This window comes from Plasmodium relictum (genome assembly GCF_900005765.1).
Source record: "Plasmodium relictum strain SGS1 genome assembly, chromosome: 11".
Taxonomy (NCBI): Eukaryota; Apicomplexa; class Aconoidasida; order Haemosporida; family Plasmodiidae; genus Plasmodium; species Plasmodium relictum.
Genome location: NC_041689.1, coordinates 588,912 through 601,191, shown reverse-complemented (window position 1 = coordinate 601,191; position 12,280 = coordinate 588,912). Strand labels below are relative to the sequence as shown.

Here is a 12,280-nt window from a genome sequence, read left to right as displayed (position 1 = left end):
GATAAAATTTAATTTATATTATTCTATTAATATAATTTTAATATATAATAATACAATTTTTCTTCATTTTTTTTTTTTTTTTAATATATGGTAATCTTTTTTATACCTTTATTTTTATGTTTTTTTTTTTTTTTTTGGGCTTGTTTTATTGTTTTATTCCTTTATTTATAATTTTTTTTCTTTTATATGAGTTAAAGTAAAATTTATTTCAAAAGAACATTTTAAATATATTTTTGTCTCGATTTAGAAAAAATTTTTTTTTTTTTTGAGCATTGTAGAAATTTAAATATTTAGTCATAAAACTAAAAAAATTAAGAAGGGAAAAAAAAAAATTGTCAACATACAAATTGTGCACAAAATAAAGAATTTCATATTTTTGTAATATTTTTTTTATATATTTTTTTTTTACTCTCATTATTTGTTCAGATTCAGAAAAAAATTATTAAATATATACAAATATATTTGACAAATTTTGAATAAAAATTAAAGAAAGTTTTATTTTCACTATATAAAAAATATATTTATATTAGAAATTTTAACCATCCATAGAAAAAAAAATATTATAAAAAATGTAAAAATATATAAATTATAATAAATATAAAAGACAAAAATATAAGTTTCAAATTACATATTTAAATAATTTATATAATTACGAAGTTTTTGTATTTTTTTGAAATGGCATATTTAACAGAGAAAATAAATGGTAATATTAAAATAGAGGAACATACTTTTAATGATCACGAAAATAGTTTAAAAGAAAATATTCATGAAAGTAAAGAAATTATATATACATTAAAAGATAATACAAATATAATAGATAATAAACAGATAAATAAAAATAAAATTAACGAGCCATTAGATAAAAAACATAAAAATAAAGAAAATATAATAAATAACGAAAATATGGGGAATGAAAAAAGTGAAGAAAAAATGAAAGGCACCAATGATAAAAACAGTGAAAATGAAAATATTAAATCACCTGAATCATTAATGAGCGATTGTAATTCTGCTGATAATTTAAAAAAAGACATGAAAGATAATGATATAGAAGAAAAAATAGAAGATAAAAATGGAGAAAAGGAGAAAAAAGAGGGAGATATATCAAAAAAAAATATTAGTATTGAATTGCTAAAGATATGTGATGCTTTAAAAAATGTAGGAAATAAGTATTTTAAGGAAAATAACTATATCGTTTCTTTAAAATATTACACAGAAGCTATTAATTTATTAAAAAAATTTTATGACAATACCAATGTAGAAATATTAAAAAAAATAAGTATTGATAACTTACAGAATGAAGTAAGTGTAGATGAAGTAGATAAAGATTTATTTAATGAATATTATACAAAAAGTACTGTTTCCAAAAAGGATAATTTTATTAGTATAAAAGAAACTGATCTTCATATATATTATACGAATAGATCATTTTGTCACATGAAACTAGAAAGTTACGGTTTGTCTATACAAGATATAGATGAAGCAATAAAAATTAATCCTTTTTATGCGAAAGCTTATTATAGAAAAGGATGCTCTTATTTATTACTATCTGATTTAAAAAGTGCATCAGAATGTTTTCAGAAAGTATTAAAATTAACAAAAGACACAAATTCTGAGATAAAATTAAAACAATGTAAAAAGCTTTTATTTGAACAGCATTTTCAGAAAGCTATAGAATTAGAACAAAAAATGCCTTACTACCAGACATTAGTACTAGATACCCTTAAAATAGAAAATACTAATGCTCCTATATATGACAGAAATAATTTAAATATAGATTTTTTGAAAAAAGTAGTAGATTACATTAGTGTACCAAATCAAAAGTTAAACAAGAAATGTGTATGTGCAATAGTTTTAGATGTAATCAATCTGTTAAAAGAATTACCAACTCTAGTATATTTAAATTTACAGTCAGATGAGACTTTAACCATATGTGGAGATGTACATGGACAATTTTATGATTTATTAAATATAATGAATATAAATGGATATCCATCAGAAAATAATTCTTATTTATTCAATGGGGATTTTGTAGACAGGGGAAGCTTTTCTGTAGAGGTAATTATTTTCTTATATTTGGCGAAATTGACATTTCCAAATAATGTTCATTTAACTAGAGGAAACCATGAAACGGACAATATGAATAAACTATATGGATTTTTAGGAGAATTACAAGAAAAATATGATGATAAATTACATACCTTATTTTCTGATTCATTCAAATTTTTACCATTAGCATATGTATTAAACAAAACAATTTTTATATGTCATGGAGGAATACCAAGTAAAATGGATACAACTTTAGAAGATATTCAAAAAATTGATAGGAATACAGAACCCTTAGATGAAGGAGTAATGACAGATTTGCTATGGTCAGATCCAAATGAAGAAAAAGGATTCAAACCCTCTAAAAGAGGCATAGGATTTTCTTTTGGTACTGATATTACTGAAAATTTTCTAAAAAGAAATAATTTAAGTCTTATTATTCGATCTCATGAAGTAAGAGACGAAGGATATTCAATTGAACAAAATGGTATGTTATACACTGTTTTTAGTGCACCCAATTACTGTGATATTATGAAAAACAAAGGGGCCTTTTTAAAATTTAAAGGAAGTTCTACCAAACCTGAGTGTGTAACATTTACTGAAGTAAAGCATCCTGATGTTCCATCTCTTAAATATGCTCATAATTTATATCAAAATATTTAAAAAAGAAAGTATTATGTGAACTATAAAAAAATAATTATATTTTAAAATATATTAACAATAAAAATTTAGGAATTAAAATTCTTTTTAATATAATACTAAATATTTTATAAAAACATAAATTTTAATATATATATAAACTATTCATGTTAAAATTTTTACTTTATTAATGTTAAAACTTCCAATCCAAAATGTATATTTAGATATAATTTTTGTAATATCTTAAAATTGAAAATTTATGTATTAATTTTTAGGGTTCTAATGCAAATGAAGAAAAAAATGTTCCAAATTCTATTAAAAAAAAATTACAAATAAAAAATTTAGTATTATTTTGGATATGATTTTATAAAATAATATTTGCGAACATATATATATATATGTATATTTTACATAATAACATCTATATATTTTTCTGAAAATGGTACAACATGATTCGTTGTATTATAATATCAAACTCACTTTTAATGATTTATTATCATATAGTGACTCCTTAAAATATTAAAATTAAAAAAATTTGTAATACATACTATTCTACAATTATTTTTAATTCATAGAAGATACATAAAAAAAATTATGCTATTAGAAATGCTTATAAAAGGAAAATAAAAATTCAACATTTTAGTGATTTTTAAAATTATGATATCATTAAAGAATATGAATATTAAAGAAAATTACAAATATAATTAAAAGTGTGTTATTTTTCATCTTTGATATCTATTCATATATTTTAAAATAAAGAGATCTTTTTTTTACAATATATTTACTCTTTCTATTGTTATATCTATATTCCTATAGATTTTTCTTATTCTTTTTTTTTTTTTAATTTATAAATCTTTTTAATTTTTTTAGAAAATTAAACACTAAAATAAGAATATTGCAGAGCATATGGAATACATAAAGATAATTTTATTAAATTTTAAATGCATGAATTAGACTCAATTAAAAAAAAATATATCAATGAATTCATAAATCTATATAACACAAGATTTAACAAAATAAATATTATCAGCTATAATAATTACTTTAATTAAAAATAAATATTTTTTGATAAAATACTATTTTTTTTGTTTATTATTTTTTTATATAAAGCTTAATTACATATATATTAAAAATACTAAAAATTTTGATGATTATAAAGTTTAATTTTTTTTTGTTTTTGTTTTAAATTTTGAGACATTAAAGGTTAGTGTAGTATGCATCAGCATTTGTATTTTTTAATGACGTAACACTTTTAATACGATTAATATTTATTTCCATTAACTTTTCATTTATGCTTTCTATATGTTTTTTTATATACGAATGATGATTATTCATTGAATAAAAATTAACTGCATTGTATGTATTAAAAGTGTTATTAATAAAATCGTTATTAGAGAGTACATTTTGATTTTTTAGCATATTTCTATTTAATTCTGTTAAAATACTTTCCTTAGAAAACTCTTCAACATATTTTTTAGTATTTGCTTCATTTATGAATAATCGATGTAAATTTATATCATATTTCAGGTTTAATTTCAAAAAAAATATTTTTTCTTCTGATATATCAAATTTAAAAATATTAGAACCAAAAGAATTTTTATTACATTCATATATTAAACAGTTACCCATAGTAGTCATAATTCTTAGTCCATTTTTTGGAAATTCAATGTAATTATCATTTCTAGCATTTAAAAAAATTAAAATAGAATATTTATAAGTATTTTGTTCAGTAAAATACACAGCCTCTTCTTTATCATTACTTCTTATATATAAACAAAATTCAATAGAATTAATGTTATTTGTTGGTATTTGAAATAATGAATTTAATCTTTTAATGATATGCCTTAATATTGATGTTGATACATTTTCTTCTAAAAAATTTACGTCATCCACGTTTATTAATGTTGAAAAAAAATTATTATGAATTTGTGACATTTCTCCCTGATTTTTCTGAAAAAGAAAAAAATAATAAAAATATAGAGTAATATATATACATGTTTTTTATATTAAAAACTAATTTTATTTAAATGTATATAATATTTTATACAAAATATATAATTAAAATTTTCTGTAATTATTTTTTATTGATTACTTTAATATATAAAAGACAGTGATTTAATGCTAAATAACTTTCTAAAGTAGAAAAAAAATTTTGAGAAATAAAAAAATAAGGATTTTTACATATTTCCATTAAACTTATTTTCCTTACCTTTTTGGTATTCGTATTTTTGTTTATTACTGAAATATAAAAATTTCTAATATTTCGAAGGTTACTTCCAATATGTTCATCTTCTGAAACGAACTTATTGGTTTTTTCATTTAAATGTGCACAATTATTCAATATATTATTTGTGTGATCCGTCTTTTCATTAAATAACTCATGTAAATCTTTGCATTTCATAAAATTATTTTCCTTATAAATGTTAGTATTATTCATTTCATAATATCCTCTTTTTAAATTTTCAGAATTGAAAACACTGTTATCACGAAGAATACATCTACAGCAGTTATCTCGTAATTTTTTTTTTGGAGTTCTGGAAATATTTATAGGATTTTGTATATTTGAATAATTTGACTGGATTTCTTCATTTTCTATATTTAAATATTTTAAAGAATCTCTTACTATTTTTTCATTTTTTATTTTTAATTTACTTGAAAAATTATATATCTTAATAATACATATTTTAAGTAGAGAGAGAACTTTTTCATTAATTTTATTGGTTGCATCATGAACTTTTTCTAATAATATTTGTTCCCAAGTGTTTCTTATTTTTTTTTTCTTAAAATTTCTTATAGTGCATACTGGAAGCTTACTTTGTTGACAACTTTGAAATATTAATTCATAATTTTTTTTTTTTTCACTTTTTCTTTTTCTATAAGGAAAATTTCTTCCATTTGCTTCACTTACTTTAATGAAAACATGCCCTTTTTTCCTTTCTGATTTATTTTCGTATTCATTATTAGCATAAACGTTTTTGCTTCTAATATAATATAATGTCTTACACTTTTTATTTGATCCGTTATTCATATTTTTTTATTAAAGAGAGGGAAAAGAAAAATAAAAAAATATTAAAATTTCTAAAATTGTTTATTTATTTTTTTACTTGCGTATTTCCTATTTTTTCAATTTGTTTTTTTAATGGACATTTTTAAATTAAATCAGATATAATTAAAATTCATCACAAAGTTCTTACTAAATATTATATAATATTTCTTAGGTCGCCCCTCAAATAAAATATTTTATTTACAATAATTTTTTAATAGTTTTTTGTATTTACGTTCCTCTTTTTTATTTCTCTCCCTTATTTAATGAATTTAGCTTTTTTTTTAAAAAATAATATATATAAAAAGAAGTAGGTCTATTTTCTTCTAATATGTGAATCATTAAGAAATATGTAAAAAATAAGAGTTCAAAATAGGAGAATTATTCTTTTTACTAAAAAAATTAAAATTTACAAAAATTAATTTTAATTTAAATAATGATAAAATTTAAAAAGGTATGTAATGGTTTTAAATTTTTCGATTATATTGCTTTTAATATCTAGAAAATATTTATATTTCACGCAATTTATTAATTTTTTAAAATTGAGAATTTTATTTTTAAAAACTTATTTCTTTTAGAAGAAATTACTTTAAATTTTTCAGCATATTTTATTTCAATTTTTTCATAGTAATTAATAAATCTTAATTTTTATAACTATTTTTATATTTCTAAAGGAACTTTTTATTTTTCATTGTACTTTTTTTTCTATTTTTGTACATCTACTATTTCTGTGCTCAACATCATATCATTAGAACTATAGAATAAGAGAAAAGAATAAATTAAAATGGATAAAAATATGCATATATATCTTTTTTTTTCATTTTAAAATTTCTCCATTTTTTTAAGTTTTTTTTTTTTCTTTAGAAAAACTTGGTAATAGTAACATTTTATAATGTTGCGTTACACCCATACTACAATTTTTACTAATTTTTTTTTTTTTTAAGAATAATTTCTTAAAATTAATATATTATTTGAATAGGATTTAATAAAGATAATCACTTAATTATAAGCTTTAAGATAAAAATTTTAAGAGAAATTATTTTATTATTTTTTTTTTTTAATGTGTATATAAATAAATTACTACAAAGAATTCTTGGATTTATAAATGAATAAAAAATTATAAAAAGAACTATTCCTTCTATTTCAATAAATACATAATTATTAATGTATATATATATATGTAAATTTAATAAGGCTATATAATATAATGTAATATAATATTTTTTAGGTAATTTTCAATAAATTATGTTTAAATAGTTTATTTTATAAAATTATAATTAAAAATTTATAAAAAAAAAAAAAGTTTTAAAACAATATATATATGTTTTTTTTCTGTAAAAAATAAAGACGCACAAACAAAAATGATTTAAATAGATAAAAAAAGTTTAATCCCTAATTAAATATCTTTTTATGCAAAAAAAAAAAAAAAAAAAAATTGTATTAAAACATTATAATAGAACAGAAAAAAATACAAAAATAAATTAATAAATATATATATATATATATATATTTAGAGTTATAAAACAAAAAATATACCAAATAAAATACATATTTATATTAAATAACAATAAATATAGTTTCCATAAAAATGTAAATAAATAAAATAATAAATAAAATTTATTAATGATTGAAAGGTAATGAAATTACAATTTACTATTTGTTGATGAATATTCATTGTCTTCTTCTGTATTATCATCATATGAATAGTTATCATCAGCGTAATCATCATTAATTTGGTTTTTGTCGTTATTCTTGATATCATTTGATATGGTATTATATGAAGTATCGTAATTTTGTCTTAATTTCACCTCCTTTTCAATCCACTTAATATGAATCTGTTCAAATGGAGAAAAAATAACAGCATCATGCGTATATTCACCAGTTCCTAAGAAAATCCTTGATTTTAGATTTTCAATTTTAACACAATCAGTCATATCATCTTGTTTCCTTAAATGTTTATTACCAAAAAACCAATGATCTTTTTTTGGGTGCATTGGTGGCTTATTATTATAAATCTTACAAAGTTCATCAGCATCGAAATATGAGCTATCTACATTTTCAAGAGTACCTCTACAGTGATAAAGCCATAGTGTATGAACTTTGTATATATGATTATAATCGGATTTTTTTGATTTTATCAAATTATCTGTACAATTTTTAGCAGCAACTATATGAGTAACACCTGGTAAATCATAATTAGTATATATTTTTGCTCCTAATTCTAAGGCCATTTCCTTTTGTCTTTCTTCGCAATCCGCTGATAATACATTTTGAGCATTTTTTGAATTTTTTCTAAAACCTGTAAAATATACCCCTACGTTCTTTAACGTATCTGACATAATTTCTTCTATCAATTTTCCTACATCTACTTCTAATGGTTTCTCGAAAAACTTTTTATGTAATTTTAGAAAAACTTTTGTCATATAATATAAGTGCATGTCCATATCTAAAAATTTTTTTTTACAGGTAGATGCTTCTTTAAAATGTGACAAAATATCATATTTACTTAACTCAAAAAAGTTATAATGTTCTGCTTTTAATATATGAGATTGCGGTATATCAGACCAAACATCTTTTCGATCATCAAAAGCTATTACATATTTTGAATCTATATTTGGATAAATTCTTGAAAAATGTTTATTCTCATCCCTATCTGCTGAACTGCATCTAGCAACAATTCTATCAGAAAATAATGTTCTATCAGGATCTAGTATTGCTATTACTACATCGGCATATTCTCTTGTTGCATTTGTATAAACTGATAACTCATAATATAAAGATAAAATTTGTAAAAACTGACGAACATATGGTCTGAATTTTAAGTAATAAAAAAAATTATATGATGGTAAATAAAATTTATATAACTGCGCTTCTCCATTTTCATCAACAAAATTCTCAAGAGGTAAATCCATATTGAATTTTGCAAAGGAAGTTGCTTGTAATAGTGTATTATCTAAATCTAAAAGTAAAATTAACTTTCCATCTTTTAATGTTGAATGATATGTTTTTCCTTCTTTTTGGAATTTTGTTTTTAAAATATGAGGAGATAGAATCTTAATTTCATGTAACTCATAAATATTATTGTATTTTTCTGGTGGGTACGGCATATAGGAATTTATAAATAGATCTTCTGTTCTTATTTGATTTAATGTTAACTTGTTCCTTTTCTCATTTTTTGATTCTTTTCTTAAACTAGTAGTATTATCATTTATAGAACTATTACTACAGCTACTATCATAACTATTATCATTTTCCATAATCAATTCATTATTATTTTGATTTAGATAATTTTCATTTTTTTCTTGAAAACCCCTTTCAAACAAATTAGGGTTCCGGTTTATATGCTGATTATGAATTTCACCTTGATCTTCATTTAAATAATTCGATATTTTATTATTTATAGAATTTCTATTTTCTATATTATTTACACTATCATTTACGCTCATATAGTTAAATTTTTTTTTTTTTTTTTTTCTATCCATATCATGTTTATGATTGTTCATACTACTGTTACTACTACTTGGTGAATTAGTTAAATCGAAATCATTAGAATAGTTTAAATTAGGGTTAAATGAATTGGTAATAATATTATTCATGAAAGTATTTCTTACTCCTTTTTTATTTTCTATTTTTAAATTTTTTTTATAATATGAATTATTATTAGTAGTATGATAAAAATGATTCGTTTCTTCATCTGTATTAATATTTCTATTATAATTACAAAAGTTATATAAATTATTCATTAACTCAGATTTATTATTATCGCTCTGATTGAAACATGTATCAATAGATGATGCAGTAACACCTGAATGAAGGTTGTGCATATTCCATTTTTTGCAATTATTGTTATTTTTATTAACTTGTTCATCAGTAATTTTATTTGATTCTTTATTATTTAAATCTATATTTTTCTCCTCTTCATCACTTATTTCAGATACCTCGCTTAAACATTCAATATAATTTTGATTATTATAATCTTTTATATTATTTTCTTCATATTTCACATAATTTTCATTACCGTTTATCTTATCTCCATTTAATCCATGCTCCAAATTATTTTTATAATTTTTTAAAAATTCTATGTTGAAATTTTGTGTTACTAAATTCAAATTATTGAAATTACTAGGTGCATTGTTTCTAGTGTTATTATTATTATTGTTATTATTTAAATCCTCAATTCCGCTTACATTATTTTTGTAATTATCATTATTATCACTGATAGAGTCATCACATTTATTACTGTAATTATAATTATTTATATTATCATAATTATTGTTTTTATCCTTACAGTTATCATCATAAGAATTAGTATTACAATTTTCATTCACATTATTAAAATTATTATTTAGAATATCATTGTTATTTAAATTAATATTCTTATTATTGAGCTTATTTTTATTCATTATATTTTCATTATTTACATTTTTGTCATCTTTTCCACCATTATTTTTAAAGGGGATAAAATATTTGTTTAAGGAAAAGGCTATATTATTGAAATTTCCTTTATTCATATTATTGTAGATATAATTCAAATTATTATTATTTCTATTAGAGTTTTTAGTTGTATTATAATTTTCTTTCATAAAAGAATTTCTCATATTACCTTCATTATTTTGATGATTAAAATTTATACTAGAATTTTTACTGGAATAATTTTGATATTTTTGTTTGTCGTTATTATTATAATTCGATGAATCATTTTTGATACTATTTATCTCATTTAAATTTAGTGAATTATTATTATATCTTTTTATGGGATCATTAAATGATTTATAGTAACTTTTCTTTTGTTTATTTTTATAAAAATTATCATATTTAACTATTCTTCTTTTTTTAACCGTATTAATAATAATATTATTATTATTACCATTATTATTTGAATTAATTTGATCATTTCTATTAATTCCAATGTTATTATTTATACTATGATTATTATCATTAATACTCATGTTACTGTTTCCTTCATTATTTATATTATTATCACCATTATTCATATTATCACCGCAACTATTATTATTTATATTATTATTTTTTAGTTTTCTGTTTTCATGGAAATTCCTATAATTAATTTTATTTTGTCCTTGATTATTATATGTTGAAAAAGGAGCATCTCTCTTGTAAAAATCATCATGATAATTATTATTAGTAATAGCCTCCTTTTCACTATCTTCATTTTCATTATTTTCTTTGTTCATATTCTGCTTTAAATTATTTTGTTTGATGGAATTTTTATTAAATAGATTGAATTTGTTTCTAAGATTTTTAAAATTTTTATTAATACTAAAATTATTTTGATTACTTTTACTATAATTATCATAGTTCATGTTTTTATTAGAATGCTTATTAAACAATTTTTCTCTTGTGTTACTTGTATCTAAATCACCACAATAACTTTCGTTATACTCATAATAAGAATTATTATTAGTAGTGTTGCTATTAACATTGCTATAAATGTTGTTTACGTTACCTATATTATTATTATTACTATCATTAGCATTGTCATTAATAATATTTACTTCATTACGAATATTAATATTTTCTATATTATAATTACTATTTATATTATTATAATTATCGATATTATTTACATTGTTAATGTTATCATTATCATTTTTGTCATCATTTGTATCATTCATTTTACTAATATCATTGTTCATTTTATCGCTATTCCTAATTTCTCTATTGCTATTATTTAATATAAGCATATTTCTATTATTTTCGCCAAAAAAATTAATATTTTTGTTTGCTTCAAAAGTAGATGCAACTGATTCAATTTCTACTTCTTTACAGCTTTCTTTCGCATCCATTTAATAAATAAATGTATTAATATAAATTATATAAAATAATTTTATTATAATGTATAAATGCTAATAATAGGAAAAAAACAATAAAAACTAGATGCTTAAAGTTAATTTTTTCCTATGGCATCTTAATCATTTCACTAAAATACTATTTGTTGCAATTCTATTACTTAAAAAAGTAATCTTGTATTAATTTTTATTCAAATAATTATATATATTGTTAAAAAAAAAAATTTATTCCTTTTAATATAAACAAATTACTTTTACCTTTTATTTTTCCTTTTTTATTTCCCTTATTTAAAATTAGCTTTAAAAATATCATTACCTTTGATTATTTAAATATTTCTATATTTTTATATTTAATTATTACTTAATAATTAATAGCTAATATATATATATATAAAATGAATAAGGAATACCATTAATTTTTGTTAAAATTGCCATAAAATATAGAATAAAACTAAATATTTTAGACTCAATTTTTATTCCTTATTATTTTTATATATACTATTTTAATTATAAAAAAAAAAAAATAAAAAATATTCACTGCTATTTATAAAATTCAAAAAACACATATAAATAATCAATATTTATATAAACATATTTTTTAAAAAAAATTATATTTCAAGTGTTACACATATATGCAAATATTTAAAAACCTTTATTAAATTTAAAATTTGACTATTCATAAAAATATAATGTAATAAGTGTATTTCTATACAAAATTACACAAAATCATTTTATAATAATGAAA

At 19.6% G+C, this 12,280-nt stretch overlaps 3 protein-coding genes across 3 annotated transcripts; 1 reads left to right on the top strand and 2 right to left on the bottom strand.

Annotated features, from left to right (window-relative positions):
* Window positions 1-675: 675 nt before the first annotated feature.
* Window positions 676-2,706, top strand: PP5 (serine/threonine protein phosphatase 5, putative; the record flags this gene model as incomplete). The annotated part of the gene is made up of 1 exon (XM_028677415.1): window positions 676-2,706. The coding sequence occupies one exon, from the start codon at window positions 676-678 to the stop codon at window positions 2,704-2,706; it is 2,031 nt and encodes a 676-aa protein (XP_028533807.1).
* A 1,173-nt stretch (window positions 2,707-3,879) lies between these two features.
* On the bottom strand, window positions 3,880-5,710 carry PRELSG_1114900 (conserved Plasmodium protein, unknown function; the record flags this gene model as incomplete). The annotated part of the gene is made up of 2 exons (XM_028677414.1): window positions 3,880-4,632; window positions 4,775-5,710. 2 exons carry the CDS (start codon window positions 5,708-5,710, stop codon window positions 3,880-3,882), a joined length of 1,689 nt encoding a protein of 562 aa, XP_028533806.1.
* Window positions 5,711-7,368: 1,658 nt separating this feature from the next.
* Window positions 7,369-11,532, bottom strand: NIF3 (NLI interacting factor-like phosphatase, putative; the record flags this gene model as incomplete). Its single annotated transcript, XM_028677413.1, has 1 exon — window positions 7,369-11,532. The coding sequence occupies one exon, from the start codon at window positions 11,530-11,532 to the stop codon at window positions 7,369-7,371; it is 4,164 nt and encodes a 1,387-aa protein (XP_028533805.1).
* Between the last annotated feature and the right edge of the window lie 748 nt (window positions 11,533-12,280).